The 20,087-nt window shown below is 36.6% G+C and overlaps 2 protein-coding genes across 3 annotated transcripts; one reads left to right on the forward strand and one right to left on the reverse strand.

Annotated features, from left to right (window-relative positions):
* Positions 1-1,204: 1,204 nt before the first annotated feature.
* On the reverse strand, positions 1,205-11,103 carry zgc:111976 (mediator of RNA polymerase II transcription subunit 1-like). The gene is made up of 17 exons (XM_058765338.1): positions 10,965-11,103; positions 10,456-10,556; positions 8,904-8,979; positions 8,748-8,802; positions 8,014-8,146; positions 7,911-7,939; positions 7,754-7,825; positions 7,309-7,383; positions 7,156-7,232; positions 7,011-7,076; positions 4,972-5,083; positions 4,565-4,689; positions 4,377-4,492; positions 3,934-4,132; positions 3,713-3,814; positions 3,217-3,319; positions 1,205-2,278 (listed from the first exon to the last, which is right to left on the reverse strand). Exons 1-17 carry the CDS (start codon positions 10,984-10,986, stop codon positions 1,942-1,944), a joined length of 1,800 nt encoding a protein of 599 aa, XP_058621321.1. The 5' UTR covers positions 10,987-11,103; the 3' UTR covers positions 1,205-1,941.
* A 274-nt stretch (positions 11,104-11,377) lies between these two features.
* ralaa (v-ral simian leukemia viral oncogene homolog Aa (ras related)) lies at positions 11,378-19,455 on the forward strand. Of its 2 annotated transcripts, none has more exons than XM_058765339.1 (5): positions 11,378-11,516; positions 13,232-13,494; positions 15,054-15,262; positions 16,255-16,429; positions 17,616-19,455. In XM_058765339.1, exons 2-5 carry the CDS (start codon positions 13,381-13,383, stop codon positions 17,736-17,738), a joined length of 621 nt encoding a protein of 206 aa, XP_058621322.1. In that variant the 5' UTR covers positions 11,378-11,516; positions 13,232-13,380; the 3' UTR covers positions 17,739-19,455. The 2 variants fall into 2 exon arrangements, with proteins under 2 accessions (XP_058621322.1, XP_058621323.1); XM_058765340.1 differs by having other exon boundaries at positions 18,983-19,455.
* The last annotated feature ends 632 nt before the right edge of the window (positions 19,456-20,087 follow it).

Below are 20,087 nucleotides of genomic sequence, written 5' to 3' on the forward strand. Positions count from 1 at the left end.
AGCATAGGGCAACATGACCTCTTCAAGTACTTTAACATATGCAAACTGATCCATGATCCCTGGTATGCGATAAATAGGCCCAACACCATAGTAGGAGAAACATGCCCATATCATGATGCTTGCACCACCATGCTTCACTGTCTTCACTGTGTACTGTGGCTTGAATTCAGAGTTTGGGGTCGTCTCACAAACTGCCTGTGGCCCTTGGACCCAAAAAGAACAATTTTACTCTCATCAGTCCACAAAATGTTCCTCCATTTCTCTTTAGGCCAGTTGATGTGTTCTTTGGCAAATTGTAACCTCTTCTGCACATGCCTTTTTTAACAGAGGGACTTTATGGGGATTCTTGAAAATAGATTAGCTTCACACAGACGTCTTCTAACTGTCACAGTACTTACAGGTAACTCCAGACTGTCTTTGATCATCCTGGAGGTGATCATTGGCTGAGCCTTTGCCATTCTGGTTATTCTTCGATCCATTTTGATGGTTGTCTTCCGTTTTCTTCCACGTTTCTCTGGTTTTGCTCTCCATTTTAAGGCATTGGAGATCATTTTAGCTGAACAGCCTATAAGTTTTCACACCTCTTTATAGGTTTTCCCCTCTCCAATCAACTTTTTAATCAAAGTACGCTGTTCTTCTGAACAATGTCTTGAACGACCCATTTTCCTCAGGCTTTCAAATGCATGTTTAGCAAGTGCTGGCTTCATCCTTAAATAGGGGCCACCTGATTCACACCTGTTTCTTCACAAAATTGATGACCTCAGTGATTGAATGCCACGCTGCTATTTTTTTGAACACACCCCTTTCAACTAATTCAACAGCCTTAAGAGGGTCCATATCAAGAATGCTGGGTCTTGTTTGTTTTCTGAGAATCTACTGCACCTACTGGTAACTTGTTTGCCACGTAGCAATAAAAAATATACTAAAAACCTTGATTATTCTGGTTAGTCACATTGTACTGCTATTATTTTGAACAATACTGTAGCTGTCAAACGGCATCAAAGCAATGTGTTACTGTATGCAGTGCTTTTAACATAACTTACTTTTTAACCCGCTATCATCTTCTGTGACCACGTCGGATGTGATTTTGTCCAGCAGAGGGTGTCTGACATGCATTACTCCCTATTTGTATTAATATAGAAAAAAAACGGCACATTTTGTTCCCGAATGTCCAGATGTGACATTTGGAGCAGGATACTTATTTTAGTTGTGTCAATGTATTAACTGAACTTGGATGCTCTGCATGTGCTTCACATTATCATACGGAAAATGTTCCTTGAAGCTACATGTATTAATATGCCTTTTTAAAAATATTCTTAGGTTTAAAATGGCACTTGGATGTTTTATTTTATACAATTAGAATAATTCATTGTGCGGCTTAAGCATTGAAATGACAAGAAAATTTATGGAACACCACATTCAAGCAGATTTTACTTATGAAACTGTAGGAATGAGTTAACATAACTTATGGTGGAAAACCACAGGGAGAATCTAAAGCATCTCGTTCGCTGAGCACAAATACTTGCCATAGCAGATTTTCACACATTAAAATTGTTAATTTTGGACCCTGGCAGAAATACTAAGGGTGTCCCATAGACAACCACTAGCCAGCTTCTGGAAGTGATCCATGCATAATAATAAATAAGTGCACTTAAAAATGCTGCATTTGGCAGTTGGTTTCGTAATAAAGACTATTCTGTGATTCAGTGAATAATGAAGATAAGTATTTTTTCCCCTCTTTAAAATAAATGCAACAAGTGCATGATAAATCATGCACAATATGACCAGGAACAGCTCTGATTTCTAGTAGTCAGACTTGAATTCACGGGATAAAGCCGCTTTCTATAAGCTTTTAAGATAACTTTTATTTTTTATTAACGATTACACTAAAATGGTGTAAGAAATCTCTTAAAATTCTCTGTAGTAAAACCTCTCCTCGCACTATAGAAGCTCTGGAGGAAGTCCACTGGTCGCCCAGTGTGAATACACACCCAGAGAAGCACAGGGGGAACAGTTAGCAACTGCATCTGTATTCACATTATCAGCCGCTGGGTCACCAACAGACATGAGATAGTAGACTGGAGGAGGAGAGGCCATGATCACATCCTCAGCGGCATCACAGGAGACGGAGGCAGACGGGCGGACGGTGCTGATGATATCAGGAACAGACTGATCAGTGCTCTCCATCGCAGCAGAGGACTCTGGGTCGGCTGCAGGTAAGGAGGGAGGCGTCACTTTCCTGCGTATGGCCCTCATCGTGATGGGAACGGACATGCATCTGGACAGAAAAACAAACGGGTGAAGGATGATTCATGAACGGAGGGAGTTTCCAGAGAACGAGCAGCAGTCTGGGACAAGGCTCACTTTGAAGCATTAACATTTTCTGGGCATTTTGGGGTAAAAATCTGCAGAATATCTGAGAGAACATAAAATCTGAGAGCACTACACGATTACAGGAAGGTGAAAGCAAAATATTTAGTAAACATGGAAGGTCTGGACTCTGCAAACAAGAGGGTGTTTAAATACTGTGGAAATCTGCAGAGCTTTCAGAAGATTACGTCAGTCCATAACTTCCTTTTTGTTTTTTATTTAAAGGGATAGTTCACCGATAAAATTCAGTCATCATGTTATTCACCTTCAGGTTGTTTCAAACCCAAGACTTTTGTTGAAGCACAAATTAAGATGTTTTGAATGAAACTTGAGAGATTTCTGTCCTCCGTGTGTTAAGCAAACATGTTTTGAGCTCTCGTTGACCATATATCATGTGCTTTGTGCATTGATCAATATTTGTATGTGAAAATCTAAAATCGCTGTTTTATCATATTCAGTGATCGTGTCTCTTCGGAAGACTCCGATTAAACCGTTCCATTCATGATGTCTATGAACTTGTTCAAAGTTTTTCAGAGGCACTATGATCAGTGCACGTACAATGTTTCTATGTGAAAAAGAATAAATAAATCTGCTTATATAAAGTGACCATGTCTCTTCAGAAGACCTGGATTAAATGGTTTCATTCATGTGGATTTCTTTTATTATGTTAAAGTTTTGGGTGAATTGACTTTCAACGGAGGAACGGAAATCTCAAATGTCTTATGAATCTAGAATGACATGAGGGTGAGTAACTAATGGAAATATTCATTTTTGCATGAACAAACCCTTTAAGGTTTGAGTTTATTAGTGAGCATGTGCAATAGTGATGCAAAGTGTTGGACGCACCGCATAAGGACCCTGGATATGTAGTCGTCCAATTTATGATCCACAAAATTAGGCATCAGAAGTCTGCAGCTCATCTGATGAGAGTCCACCACAGTCACTTGAACTAACACATAAAATTACATTTTCATATTGTACATATGCTGACTGGTTTCCACAGCATTCCAGATGTGCCAAAATATGATGCAAAACATTTCAGACAGCATGCAATGAATTTGCTTAGTTAATATGAAAAAAAAAAAATATATATATATATATATGAAAACCGATAGAATTGAAAAAGAATGGCGCAAGCTAGTGTTAGGGGCCTTTTTTTTTTTGGCTTTTTGTTAATTGTATAATAAAAAGAAAAATAGAATACAAAAAGATTAGAAAAGCTAGTGTTAGTTTTTTTTTTTTAAAAGAATACATTTTTTTTAGCCAATTCTTGAAGATTGCCAAGGATTCCGCTGCTCTGATTATAATGCATATTTTTAATATAGTGTGTAATGGTCCTTACGAACAGCCAGGTGGTTGTCATCATCAAGGCTGAATGTAACAGAAAGGCAGTGGTCTGATTCTGGAAGGATCTCACATCTCAGGTCATAAAGTAAGCCAGTATCTACAGTTCATGAAAAGTGAGAAGGCAAAAGCTCCATCTTAAATTACGGCAAATGAGTCTGAGAGAATGTGCTGCCAGTCTACTGCCAGCTGAATGCATGAATAAGCTGTATTAATAACCTATGTGGTGGCTGTGGTCACTGAAGCAGCTTGCCAGCAGGACGTTGATGGCAGACTGATGGCGAAGGAGATCCAGTAAGGCAGGGACGTGGCCGGGGTGTGTGAAGGGGACTGTGTGAATTAAGGCTCCTTTCCAGGACTCTCTGCCCCATTCGGCCCCAGGGAACACATAACTGTGGTACTCCGAGGCAGGCAATGGCTGAGAAACATTAAAGACAGTAACCAAGGTAAATAAGACCGAAACAGAGAAGAGCAAATTAATTAACATCTGCTTTTGCTGTCCCAAAATAAACATCTTCTAGCAGCAAAGAATGACGAGTACAGTTCAATGCAAATAATGTATGTTTGCCAGTAATGAAACAAACAAAACTATCCTGTAATCTCTCTTTGCAATATATGTAATTATCATAGTTGTTTATGCAAAGTTTGGTGGCTTTACAGACCACAACAAACTGAACCCTTTCTGTCCAGGAGATCTTGGAGTTCAGCGTTTTGCTGGTCTTCATGAGAAGTTGAGGTAGAGGCTCCACCTGCTGGGGTTTCTCAGCTATAACTCCATCTGAGTAATGTTTAGAGACTCGGCATCAGTACATGATAAGGTTCAACCATAATGTCTCAATGTATGATGCACCTGTGACTCTGCCCATTTTGTCTATGAAGGAAATAAGCATAGGTAACGGCGGCTGTAGTTTGAAAAGAAAGGTGGCAGGGAGTAATTCAGAGCAGGATTCAGTGAGCGGCTGAAACACTGGAAACCTAGAGCACAGAGAAAAAATAAATAAATATGAAGATGTAATCTTGGCTGGTATAATAAGGGTCAGAAAAATCAATATTGCACCATTCATTCTTCGCTCTAGACTGGTGATAAAGGGAATTGCGAAGGGTCAAAAGCATTTGTTCAGGGCACAACTACTTCCCATTTCCTTGTCGGTCTCTATTTGAAACTGCAACTTGTGTGTTAGCTGCAAAAATCTGTCACCAAAACAATTTAAGTCACAATTTCTAAAGACAGCTGGTATGCAACACTCCAGTACTCACCCGAGAGAGTCGACCTGAGGTGGACAAGAGATCAGCGACTCCCTCTGCAGCCTGTGAGAGGCGTCACTGCTTCCCACTGTTACCAGAGCAATCTGCCCACCACTAACCTCACCTATATTCAATTCAAAACCCATAAAAGCATAAGGCTCAGGGTTATTTTAGTTCTCAAACACAAATTAAAACCACACAAAAAAAAAAAATAGAAATAAAGATATATTAACTGAAAATAAATATCTAAAATGTACTTTTTTTCAACTTCTCATTTTAATTTAGTTTAACTTAATGTACTAAAGTAAATCTGAGATTAAAAACGATGCCACTGGGTATTTTATAGTTAGATAGACCTGTTGTTTGGTAAATATGATCAAGGAAGGCTGTGAAAATGTATCTGCATTGTTAATCCTTTTGATCTTTTATTTTAAAAATTCACAAAAATCTAACCGTTCATTGGATAAGAATTTAAAATGGGGGGGGGGGGGGTATCATTATGAAATAAATGTTTTTCTCTAATACACGGACAATTATTGGCACCCAGTGCTCATTCACAATTTTGAGCACTCCAGAGTGATTATAAACATGACATTATCCAGCCATGGCTTCCTGTTTCACAGAAATATAAATAGGAGGAAAACAAAGCCCAAATTCATCCATCACAATGAGAAAAACCAAAGAATATATTTCTGATGTGCAGCAAAAGATAATTGAGCTTCACAAATTAGTGAAGTGGCTTAAAGAGAAGAGCTAGAGCAGTGAAAATCCCCATTTCCACCATCAGAGCAATAAATTAAGAATTTCCAATCAACAATGTTATGAATCTGCTTGGAAGAGGTGGTGTGTCTATATCGTCCTAATGCATGGTGAGGAGGAGAGTTTGAGCGGCTAAAGACTCTACAAGGACCACAGCTGGAGAACTGCAGAAAATAGTTGAGTCTCAGGGTCAGAAAACCTTGTCAAACAGCAGCTACATCAGCACGTGTTGTTTGGGAGGGTTTCAAGAAAAATTATCCTCGCTCATCCAGAAACAAACTCCAGCATATTCAGTTATCAGACACGACTGGAACTTCAAATGGGACTGGCTTCTATGCTCAGATGAAACTAAAGAAAAAAAAAAAAAGCTTTTTAGCAGCAAACACTCGAGATGGGTTTGGTGAACACAGGGATAAAAAGTATCCCATGTGTACAATGAAATGTACTGCTGTATTTTTGATGTTGTGGGCCTATATTTCTGCTGGAGGTCCTGGACATCTTGTTTAGACGCATGGCATCATGGATTCTATCAAATACCAACAGATGGTATGTTCCTTCTGGATGAAGGAATGGTCTCTGATCTCTCGTCAGGTGTCTCTAACCTCATCAGGCATTATAGGAGAACATTTAGAGCTGTTTAACTGGCAAATGGAGGTTTCAAAAAGGATTGAATAAAAGGGTGCCGTTAATTGTGGCCAATGTGTATTAGAGAAAAACATTTCATAATGATATTTTCCCCCCCATTTTAAATTCTCATTATCCAATGAAAGGTTACATTGTGAATTTTTACAATAATAGATCAAAAGGATTAACAATGCAGATTAATTTTCACAGCCTTCTTTGATCATATTTACCAAGGGTACCGATATTTTTGGCCATGACTGTATATACACACACATGCATGTATGTATGTATACAGTAGTCAACATTTTCAGTGGATCAAAGCCTTTCAAAGTTGTCCTAAAACCAAAACAATACCTGTTCTGGTCTTAGAACAACTTATATATATATATATATATATATATATATATTTATTACACACACACACACACACACACAATAGATTAAAAGCTTGCATTTAAAACAAATTAGAAATGCTGCCTTGGCAACTAACAAAAATAAAATGGCTACTAAAACTGAAAGGAAAAAAACTAATAAAATGACAATTTAAAAACGTTCAAAAATTACTAAAACAAAAAAAAAGGTTAAAGAAACCTTTCAAAAACTAACAATATATAGATAAAAAAATAACACTGGATTAGAAGTTATGTGCCAAGTTACTGTTTTAATACCTGTGTTTGACAACCCCATGAGAACATCTAATGGACTAATGTAGTACTCGACGGTCATTGGAGTTCCTGTGAGTAAGGAGACATTAGATAACAGTTTAATATTTCACATAAAACATGCTGATACGACGGTTTCTCCCTTGCGTACCCTCTTTGCCTGGCTGGATGTTCCCAATCCTGCCGTTCATAATGAGGTCAACGTGAAGGTCACTTTCTCTCAAAGACCTAGAGGAGACAGTGTTCACTGCATTATATGATAACAGACTTTCATCTTGAGAAACACGTATGGTGTTAGTCACACCTTGGTAAATGGGATATTTTGAAGAGATCGGTTTCCAGGTGCTTAAGAGAGGCGTAGGTTTTAATCTTGACATCACTGGCAGAGAACAGTCACAGTTACAGAAATATACGAGCAGCTTAAATCATTACCTCATAATTAGTGCTGGGCAATGATTAATCACATCCAAAATAAAAACTTTTTGTCTACATAATAAATATACACAGTACACACATTATATTAATATATAGACATACAGTATATACATAGAAAATATTTACATGTATAAATTCTCATTCATATAATTTATATTATATATAAATATATTCATGCATGTGTGTGAATTATATATACATAAGTGATTGTACTGCGTTTATTTATTTTGTACACAAAAACTTATTTTAGATGCAATTAATCATGATTAATCGTTGCCCGGCACTACTCATAATCAGATACCGGAAAACAATACCTGTCTCCTGGGATGTTATAAAAAGAGGCAAGATCTTCCAACTTTAGAGAGAACTCTTGAAATTTCTTCATCCTGCAGGAATACCATAACCATTTTACTCCAACTCCAATTTATTTCAATACATATTTCTCTTGAAATAAAGAACATTTCTATTCACCTCAACAACTGGAGGAGTGATGGGCTGGACTACAAATAAAACCAAACCATGTTAATGCATTTCACAGACTCTTTTCCACAATATAACAAGCACATCGTCTCACCTCAGGAGCTTCGCCGTGATGGGCCACCCTCACATCTTCCACTCTTCCCCCCGGCAGCAGCACCACCTCGACGTAAAACAGGTCTGCTGTCAGGTAACACACCGTCTCTGTGGGGCTCATATGTGACCCCAATCTACAAAAACCAGGAGTCTGTCAGCTAAAATGATAAGAGGCAGCCGCACAGAGTTTAAGGGGCAGCAATGAAATCTGAAACTCATCCAAGGTTTTAAAATATTAAAAAAAGTATTAACTTGTGAGGAACGCAAACAAGGATGTCTATGTCAATACAGTCTGAAAAAAAATACTGAAACTTCTGATGAACGATTAGTTCAGTACCGCTTTAAAGGTGTAATTTCTATGTCAGCTGGCACTGCGCAGAAATGCAAAAATAATGACTGTGTTCAAACAGGTTTTCCAGGATAATCCACACTTTTTCCATTGGTTGTACAAGATGGTTCTGACTTAATCTCCAGGTACACATCTTAAAGTCCCAATGTAACAATTAATGACAGATCTTTTCTTTCATATTGAGAAGTACATCCCAGTGTTTGTTTTTTTTAACACCATGCCAGCAACTGTGGCAATTTTTGGGCAAGACAAAATAAAATCTACTTTAAAAAAATTAAAAAAAAAACTCTGAATCATGGATGAAGCATTCACAAAAAGATGAATAACATGAATTTAGAAAAATGTAAGCAATAAGTGCGATATCTGTGTGTAGGAAAAGTTCAAACCCTCTTTGCTTGGCAATCATCTCTAGTCTGGACACCATTACGGTCAAGGAGGACACTACAGACAAACCACAAACAGCCATGAAATATAAGAGAAGGAGAAAAACACATTTTTTATTCACAGAACTATGTTAGAGTTGAATTCAAGGACATCCTCACCGTTGAGCGCCTCGTTGATCTTCTGAAGACATTGTGCGACTGGCTCACAGACTCTACCGTCTCCTTTTGTTTTTTCCTATAAAGAAAAATACTCCTCACCTGCTCGTTTCACCACAGCAATACTGAGAACTGTTAAAAAGCACTGAGGAATATATTTATAGAAAATATAACCCCAAGCATATCCTGCAGTGACTTTCCAACCAACACACACCATTCTGCACCTTACAGCTGCTCAGAGAAACGCAGATTTAATCATCTTTCTGGAGAGCGACCTGCTGTTTGCATATTATTCTGGCACTGATTTATGCAATCCGCAACGGTCTTAAGCTAAACATCTGGAATAGATTTGGAAGGTTGTGCATGCACAACGGCAAAAATCTGAGGCTGATGCCTGTGAGACTTAAGTTTGGACTCTAATGCGCAATAATTGACCCAGCCTTGACCTCTCCCATATAACATCACCCTGCTTTAACCCACACATGCATATCTGATGCTATATGGCTTGATGCGCAATGTGAATTTAAGTAATATAAACAACATGTGTCATTATTCACTCATCCTCACGTCATTACAAACCTGTACGACAGTCTCTCTTTTGTGGAAAACAAAAAGAGATTTTTAGAAGAACGTCAAAGCCGTTAATGCATTTCACAGACTCTATTCCACAATATTATATTCGCTCTCGTCTTGTACCATACTGATATAAAAATACAAAGAATAAGAAAATATATTCCATGTGTTGTTATTAACATGAAGTGCATTAAATATTATATTACGCCAAGGTTTCCCAAGGTTTGTGAAGGAACTGCAGGGGGATTATGAGTTTAATGAAATGTTAATAATTCAAATGTTAAATTAAAACAAATAATGAATCAAAATAAAACACTGAAAAAATGATTAAAAAAAAAAGTTTACTTGCATGTCATGTGACCATAATCAACATCAGAGAACCATGAACATGCAAATGTGGTACTTCATTATTAAAATAAATTTTAAAATCTCAAGGGTACGTCAAATTAAAACATATTGGGTGAAAGAGGATCATTTGACAAAAGTTGGTGAATTTGTGAATTTTAATGTGTTTGAAAGACAAAGTAATCCAAGTTAAAATAACCAACCGAGTGATAATTCAAATAAAATTAATGTGTTCACCAGTAGTTGATGCAATGTTGAAACACTTCTTAAACATGAAATATTTTTTGTAAATTCAGTGGTCAAAATCCATCTGACTGATCTCAGTGTGAAGGTCCACAAAACTGGAAGACTTTGAGTGTCTACAAGCGGTAGGCTATTTTAGAAAGGAAAATTTAAGAGAGGAATTCAATAAATTATAGCTATTGTGTAATGTAACCCATAAAAAAGTAACTGTATTCTGATTACAAGTATTTTAAAATGTAATTTAATTTAATTACAAGTACTTAATTTTTGGAATCTGATTACGTCATTCAGATTACATGTAATCAGTTACTACCCAGCTCTGCAGACAAGACACAGGAGTGAATTAATTACTGAACTTTCATTTTGGGATATTTCTTGAAGGCAGTTTTCTTACCATGCATCTCCGCACCAGCTGAACGGTCTCGTTCCAAGATTTATCAGCATATTTGGACTTCAGGTGAGACAGTAAAGTCTTGGTCTTCATGCTTATAGGACCTACGGAGGTGACAGACCACCCGTTTTGAGGTACCGGACCATCTTAGTCAGCTAAATATTTACATTTAGTCATTTAGCAGATGCTTTCATCCAAAGCGAGTTACAAACGAGGACAATAGAAGCAATCGAAGTCAACAAACAAACAATAACAAGTCTCAGTTAGCCTAACGCAGTACACATAGCAAGGTTTTTTTTTCTTTGTTAATTATAACAGATATAACGAAAGCAAATATAATAGAAAAACAATAAAGCTAGTGTTAGAGGTCTTTTTTTAATATATATAGAAAATGTTTTTATAGAAGAGTGCTAGAGTTAGAGGGTCAAATAAAGAAACTAGATAGCTTAGACCAGTTTAAACCGTCTGTCTTCACGAATAACGAACAAGATTTCGCTTTAACGTTAACGTACCAGGTTCGCTCTCGGACTCCATTTTAGCCACTCGTTAATTGCTTTTAGACTGGAGCTCAAGTGATTTGTCTCAAGATTAATAACACATAACTTAGAGATAAGTATATAAACACGAACGGCCAAACTTCAAAAAGACTTTCTAGAGGCCTACTAATTAATTTCCCGCCTGACTCTAATCAGCGCGCGCTCTGTGAATCTGGAGGGATCGCCTGCGCAAGTGCGCATGCGCAGACAGCCGCCGCGCGCCGCTTCCCTGCGTGGAAAACCGAAGCGGATCCATGTGACCCGCCTATCGGGATCATCATCCGCGACACACACCCAGCGCTGACTGCTGCCACACCGGAGATCACGGAGACCGGCTTCAGTCGCGGTAAATACAGACGGAAGTGCAGTTTGAGAGCACATTAGGTCCGGATCTGATGACATTGTTCGGAGGCTGCAGTAACGGGAGAGACAGAGAGAGAGAGAGAGAGATCAGGGAAGAGGAATCTCCTCCTTCCCAAGAGTCCTTGTGTCTCTGGATTACCTTTAGCTGAACGAGCAGACACAAAGGTAAGATCTAGCTCTGCTATCGAGGGAGATATGGAGCCGAAGGCGTTATGAATATTGTGGTTGTAATATTAAATCCAGACCTGGTGCTAATAGATGAAAGCTAATGAACATATGAGAGAGAGAGAGAGAGAGAGAGAGAGAGAGAGATTGTGTGTGTGTGTGTGTGTGTGTGTGTGAGAGAGAGAGAGAGTGTGTGTGTGAGAGAGTGAGAGAGAGAGAGATGATGGCTAGCTAGTGTGTGTGTGTGTGTGTGTGTGTGTGTGTGTGTGTGTGTGTGTGTCTGTCTGTGTGAGAGCAGACAGTACAAATGACTCTTACAAAAGTACTGATAGCATAGTAACAGATGCTAATACCATGGTAACCCTCAATAAAACACAATGGCATTGAATTATTCCCATAATATGGCACTCATAAAGAATAGCATAAAATGATCATTGTACATATTCAAAGTAACCATTGGATTGCAGTGTGCCAAGAAACATGAACCATGAGTAGTGATGTGAAATCACAGACATATCATATCATATTATATCATATCTCCCACATCTTTATGTGTGTGCTGTGCTGAAGCCTGCAGACTGTGACTGTCTGAATGTGAAGCTGTTGTTGTGTTTAGCAGACCCAGCCCTGGCCTGTCGCTGTCTGTGCATGATACACACACACAAACGCACGCACGCACACATGCATATATAATATGCTCATATGTACTGATGTACACACACAGACTCGTATGACACCACTTGTTATGAATCATTCAGTCCTTTCCTCGCATCAGCTTTAGATCACCAGTGTTATGGATTTCCTTCGGCTGGGAGTCGTCTCTTTCTGTTCTTTGTAGAACTGATGCTTCTTGAACTTTAAAATAACTCAAACGCATCTAACTGATGTTTCCGGGTGTCACTTGTAACCCGAGGAGCAGTTTGTTTTGCTGTGATGTATGTTGAGGTCATCAGTCACTTGTAACCCCACCCAGAACTGTCTTATTTTAGTATTGTTTAGATATTTGGAATTATTAGCTTTTATTACTTATATTTTCAGTATTTTCAGGTTTTAGTCATTTTGTTCAATTTTATCATTTTTGTAGAATTATTTAAATATATGTTTCTATTTAAAAAAATAAATAAATTTGTTTCATAATATTAGTACTTCGACCAATTTAGCTTATTTTATTTGAGTAAGTTGCCAAGAAGCCATTATTTCTAATTTACATTTTTAGTAATTTTGTAATGTGTACTGTGTATTTTTATACTCCTATTTTATAAAATAAAATAATATTTCTATTCCTTTTATTCAGTTTTAGTAATTAGTACTTCTACTTATTTTATAATTCTAAGTTTAATTTTAGTTTAAGTTTTAGTCATTTTCTTGTGCTTGTCATTTTTTTTTTCTTTTTTTTTATATTTCTAATTTATTTAGATTTAAGTCTTATTAATATTAGTACTTCACCTTATTTTGTTTCGGTTGCCAAGGCAACTTTTCCAAGTTTTTCACCACATATTGCTTTTTCAATGAACAAAATCAATATTTGTTAGTTTTAGTGTTAGTTAACAATAACAACACTGACCCAGATGTCACAGAAATGCTCGTGCAGATGCGTTAGGTTAGTCAGGAGAACATAAGCAAGTAGTTTTAAGTGAAAACAGTCATAACTTTGGCTAAGTAATGAGTAGAATATTACAGAAAGAGATGTGAATGTTTTTCTTCATCTCGTCCAGGTACACACGAGCAGTACATGATCTTCTCTGGAACAAGCTGCCACCCTAACCCCTCACTTCAGTGACCTTCAGCATCTTCACAGCCTCCCCGACCCGACCCACGAACCTCCCAGCTCTCCTCTCGGTCCTGCCCCGCAGCAATCCTCATCATGGCAGCAGCCAAGCCCAAAGGGCAGAACTCGCTGGCTCTCCACAAGGTGATCATGGTTGGGAGCGGCGGTGTGGGAAAGTCTGCTTTAACTCTGCAGTTCATGTACGATGAGGTGAGGATGCCTTCCACACATTACTAAAATGATTTTACCCTGCAGAAATCATAATAATGCTAATATATGTGTCCCTGCAGCACAAAAGCAGTCATAAGCAGCACAGGTATATTTGTAGCAATAGCCAACAATACATTGTATGGGTCAAAATTATCCTTTTTTTTTTTTTTATGCCAAAAATCATTAGGATATTAAGTAAAGATCATGTTCCATGAAGATATTTTGTAAATTCCCTACCGTAAATATATCAAAACTTAATTTTTGATTAGTAATATGCATTGCATTTGGACAACTTTAAAGGCAATTTTCTCAATATTTTGACATTTTTGCACCCTCAGATTCCAGATATTCAAATAGTTGTATCTCAGCCAAGTATTGTCCGATCATAAAAAACCATACATCAATGGAAAGCTTATTTATTGTGTATAAATCTCAATTAAAAGAAAATTGGCCCTTATGACTGGCTTTGTGGTCCAGGGTCACAAATGTCATTGTTCATGTCATAATGTTATGAAGTGTTGTAGTTTGCTGTTATTGAAAATGATAGCAGATTTGATAGAGTTGATAGCTGGTCCAGGTGGCAATATCAGCTGCATGGTCTGCTTTTGACCAAAAGCATCAACCTTTGCTTGGTTAAGCCTGGTTAAAGCAGGTAGTCAATAAAGCTTGCGTGTTCCTGGTTAGTTTGAGAACCGTATTCAGGAGCCCTAACTAGCATGATATATATAAAATATAATTTCTTTTTTTTTTTCTTATTTTAGAAAGTCAATAGACACACTATTATGGAATTTTCCTTATTTTGCTTTGGAACAAATGGGAACACAAAACAGAAATGTGACCATTTCCAGTATTTCTACTGTAATTATGACAAAGCTGCTTGTTTTCAAAATTGATTAACAGAAACTGGGAGAATTGATATTAAATTAACCACAATTCAGTTTGTGACTTCAGAGGTTTCAAGAACTATATTTTCTTCAGTCAAAAACAACAGATATTACAGTGTAATATATATATATATATATATATATATATATATATATATATATATATATATATATATATATATTTAAAGGGTTATTATAGTTAAATAAAACTAAAACTAAAATTATTTTAAAAAAATTGTTACTTGATTTAATAAAATGTGATAAATATAAAATAAAATACAAAAAAATCAAATATATTGCCTATTCATTCTCATGTACTTTAACTTGATGTACTAAAATAAATTAATAAAAACAATATATAAAAAACCCTAAAAATGTCAAAACGTGCAACAAAATAATTAAAACTAACTCAAATTAAAGTGAAACTGAAAAGTCTATAGTAGTAACTCCATAAGACGGATTATAATGTATAAGAAATGTTACATGTTTTTTATTTTAATTTAGATTATTTAATATATATTACATATTTAATTGTTATTAGGCCCTATGGAAGTTTGCTGAGTGTTTTTAATCGGTTAAAAGGTCATAAATGGGTTAAATGAAACCCTATCAGCATATGTATATCAATATTTGTTCGCATGTAAAGCCTTTACACATCTACCTTCTGTTCCTCAGTTTGTGGAAGACTACGAGCCCACGAAAGCTGACAGCTACAGGAAGAAGGTGGTTCTGGACGGCGAGGAGGTGCAGATAGATATTCTGGACACGGCCGGTCAGGAGGACTATGCGGCTATCCGGGATAACTACTTCCGCAGCGGCGAGGGCTTCCTCTGCGTCTTCTCCATCACCGAATTAGAGTCTTTTGCAGCGACTGCTGATTTCAGGTGATTTACAGCACTGAGCTTATTTCAAAGAGCTGCATTGATTTTAGACTTAAACTGTTGCTCTTTAATTGATTATCTTATTTATGCCCTGATCTTTTTTGTCTAATTGTATTAGGGTTGGGCCACAGTGCTTGATTATGGTAGTTGTCCAATGAGTGACTAGTCTACGAGTTTATTTATTTATTTAGTAATGGCACTTTAAATAGTTATTTGTTTAAAGTTTGAATGCAAAAACATTTTTGCAAAGGCATTATTATTATTTTTTACAGCAGAAGGACAAAAACCTAAATATAAATAGCTTTTTTCTTTTAAATTTAACAATGGTTTATGAACAAATTGCACTTTCTTTAAATAAATTAAATTATTAATTATAAAAATGTACCTCAGCTTCTGCTCTAAACTATAGGGAGCCCTTCTATAAGGTTACAGTTAACAACAGAAAAACTTAAATTCAATTACTATTTATTTTTAAATATAATAATCAACACTCAAATTAAAAAATTGTATTACAAACATGTAAATTGTTAACTTCTTTTTGTTGTTGAAATATGATCATTTACAGAGTCATAACATGTTTCATAAAATATGTATTTAAACATATACATTAAACAATTAAGATATCACTAACAGGTAAAGTGAGATATAATGAATATATAGTCTAATATTTGGCCAGATGCTCTTTTAATCACATCTTTCCGCGGTTGAAACACTAATTGAGCGATTTCGTGAGGGGTGAGATGTTCATTCAAGTTTATTTCGTGTTAAAACTAGTAATAAAGAGGAAGAGATGATCGCGCTGCCATCAGAACTGAGGCGTTAGTATACGGCGATATGAAAGAGCGCCAAAACGGCATTTATTGTCTGAATTTCCTGAGAAAATGTAATGATTTGTTTGGTACACATACGTACCGATCCGAAAGACCTGTAGGGAACATTTTCGGTATGAATACGTGTACCATTACACCCCTACTTACTGATACTCTCTCACTCAGAGAGCAGATTCTGCGGGTGAAGGAAGACGAGAACGTCCCCTTCCTGTTGGTGGGAAATAAGTCTGATCTGGAGGACAGGAGACAGGTGAGCGCCGATGAAGCCAAGGCCAGAGCGGATCAGTGGGGCGTCTGCTACGTGGAGACGTCTGCTAAAACCCGCGCCAACGTAGACAAGGTCAGTACTACAAAACCAGATCTGTAAACCTGAATTGATAGTTTACCAGCGTAGAGGTTAGTAGTTACTGTGTAAATGCTATTGAAACTACATCCTTTTCTCAAAAGAGTTTTAAGGATGCATTCTTAACCTACTTGTCTACTTTTTTGGGCTTCAATTGCTATACGTTTAATAAAACAATATATATATGAAAAAGAATAGTTTACCACAAAATTAAAAATTGCTGAAAATGTCCTCACTCTTAGCTCATCCAAGATATAGATGAGGTTTGTAGAAATGTGTCTCTGCATCAGTGTCTCAGCAATGGATGCTCTGCAGTGAATGGGTGCCGTCAGAATGAGAGTCCAAACAGCTGATAAAAACATCCACAGCACTCCAGTCCATCAGTTAACATCTGGAGAAGACAAAAGCTGAAACTAATCCAGCATTAAGACGTTTTTAACTCAAATACAAGTCCATAATTCATAATAGCGCTTCCTGCAGTGAAAAAGTGTTCTGGTGTGAATCAGGAGAGAAATCTGCAGATCAAGCAGCGTTTACAAGACAAAACAGCTCTAAACACATACGTGGCTGGATTTTGATGTGAGAGACAACAGCAGATGCACTTTTTCACTGAAGGAAGCGTTATTATGGATTATGGATTTATATTTCTTGCTGGATTAGTTTCAGCTTTTGTCTTCTCCAGATGTTAACTGATGGACTGGAGTGCTGTGGATGTTTTTATCAGCTGTTTGGACTCTCATTCTGACGGCACCCATTCACTGCAGAGCATCCATTGCTGAGACACTGATGCAGAGACACATTTCTACAAACCTGATGAAGAAACACACTCATCCTGATCTGGGATCGTCTGAGGATGAGCACATTCTCTTTTTTTGGTAAACTATTCCTTTAAGCAACATGAAAACAATATTGGCACTGATGTACATGATTCATCAGTGCACAGTATTTTAAGCTAAAAAAAAAAAGGCCTCTGTAATGATATATCAGTCTAAATTTGTCTGTAAAACAACTTCCATGCTGGGTGACGTCACAAATCCGTCTTACTATCCTTCAAGATCCTTGGAAATGTGATGTTATATGGATGTAAATGGTTTGTAAAGAGCATTTAATGTTGATTTAAATTAATTTTTTTAATTGAGAATAGTGATACATTTTCCAAGATGCTGTGCCGTCTTGATTGCAGGTTTTCTTTGACCTCATGAGGGAAATTCGCGCGAGGAAGATGGAGGATAGCAAGGAAAAGAACGGAAAGAAGAAGAGAAAAAGTCTGGCCAAACGAATCCGTGAAAGATGTTGCATTTTATAGTGTCCGTGATCATTTACTCTCCTCCTTGTGCATATGTACCTATGCCAACTAATCCTCATCTGCGATGTTTCCTGGTGTTTGTGTGTCAGATTAGATGAAGGCCCGGGACAGTCTGATATACAGTCGATTTCATAGATTCATGTAATGTTGTCTGAAAGCACAGAACACTATTGGTCTGTGTGGACTTGCATATGTGCAAGAGATTTGAGAGCTTTTTAGTTTATTCTATTCATGTCAGGTTTGTTTAAAGAGTTCTGAGGCCACCTCACTTGCCCCTTCTTTTATAATGGACACATCATTACATCAGTTCTGGGTGATCCAAGCGCAAATACACAAAACTAAACACAGGTGATTAAAAGGTGCCAGAAATGTTTTGTGATTCAATCACGTTGGGGTCAGTAAGATTTTTTTAATGTTTTTCAAAAAGAAGTATCTTCTGCTTACCAAGGCTGCATTTATTTGATCCAAAATTGTGAAATATTATTACAATTTCAAATCAAATTTTCTATGTGAATGTGTGTTAAACTGTAATTTATTTCTGTGATGCGCAGCTGTATTTTCAGCATCATTACTGCAGTCTTCAGTGTCACATGATCTTCAGAAATCATTCTAATATGCTGATTTGCTGCTGAGAAACATTTATTATTATTATCAATGTTGAAAATCGTTGTGCTGTGGAAAATTTTGTGAAAATCGTCATACATTTAATTTTTCGGGAATCACAGATGAATAGAAAGTTGAAAAGAAAAGCATTTATTTAATGCATCCTTCATGAATAAAAGTACTGATTTCCTAAAAACATAAAAATCTTACTGAAACGAGGGTTTTACATTTATGTTTGGATCACCTGAAAACAATGTTAAACCGGTGTAAAGAAGTCTTTAGCAGGGTCTCTAGCCTTAAAGCTGAAACGAGCGTGTGATTTATTACTTTAATGTTGAATGACTCAATTTACTTAAATGACATAACACGTTATTGACTTGAGGGGTCTTTAAAAACTGAAAACACACGAGCGGAGCTAATTAGCAGGCTTTCGAGAAGAAAAAAAAAAAAAGACAAGCTTTATGGGAAAATGATGCACTGTTAAAAAATAAAATAAAATAAACGTCAATTTATTTGTTGGTTTGTGGCTAAGCAAATAATTGTTATGCATAAAAAACTGCAGTACACTAACAAGCGATGAGATTTGTGTCACATCAGTAACCAGTTACGGTTTGTTTTTTTCAATTCCTTAATATTCCCAGCAACTTGTCAGAAGCAGTGGGCAAACAGGAAGTTCCTCTGGCTGCAGCGGTTTAGTGTGCTTGACTTCCTGATGCCTTGATGTCCATTGTGAAAGTGACACTCACCCATACATACTGAGTCCAGTTCCTTTAGTGTCTGACCACTTCAGAATCAGAGAGGCAGCTAGAAGAACGGGACAGAGGCTCTCGATGGACGTCAGCGGCATGATTAAGAGATTTGCATCCTTGCTATTGGACGATGACCAGTATGATGACAATCTTATGCTTTTCATATGTGATGTGAAAATCCAAAACGTATGGATTTGGACGGCTTGTGCACTCCTGCCCCACGGTTCCAGTCTTAAGCATTTTAATGTATATCAATCCAGTGACTGTTTTGTTTTTCATCCTGCTTTTCTGTTTTTTTATATATGTATTGTTAATGTGAAAGCTTATTTCAGCCATTTCAAAAAAATAAATTTTTCTAATTTAAATGTGCTTTATTATTCACAAGAATGTTATTTATAATCAGTACTAACTTTTATTCCCATTATACCTCTGTATCGTATGGAAGCCCATTTCCGCCATAAAAAAAGGTAATTCTGACTTTTTATCATACGACTTTTTTTTTTCTTCTCACAATTCTCTTAATTTTTCTCAGAATTGTGAGACATCTTAAAAATAAAAAAATAAATGTTTATTTTGTGGTTAAATAAAAAAAAAAAAAAGTTTATTTCTCAAAATTCCAGGTTTATATCTTGCAATTATGAGAAGGAAAAAATTTTTTAATAATCGGAATTATTTTTTTTTTTTTTAATCCCATGGTGGAAACAAGCTTCTGTATATTTGTATTTTAGTAGAAAGAAAAAGATGATATATGCCAGATAGTCTAGTTAATCATAAGCAGTCATTCTTGTAAAATGGAAGTGAAAGCGTACTGTTTTAGGAATTACTTTCAAAGCTCTTCTAGCAACTTGAAGGAGGAACAAACATAAGTCCATCACTTAAAGTGAATTGCAACATTTAAAAATAAATGATGACGGTTCAGCATGGGATAATGATCAGTCCTCTTATTTGTCATATAGCACAACGATGCTCACTAATGGTCAGTAATGATCTACAGCAA

The sequence above is a fragment of the Onychostoma macrolepis genome, chromosome 24 (assembly GCF_012432095.1).
Source record: "Onychostoma macrolepis isolate SWU-2019 chromosome 24, ASM1243209v1, whole genome shotgun sequence".
Lineage (NCBI taxonomy): Eukaryota > Metazoa > Chordata > Actinopteri > Cypriniformes > Cyprinidae > Onychostoma > Onychostoma macrolepis.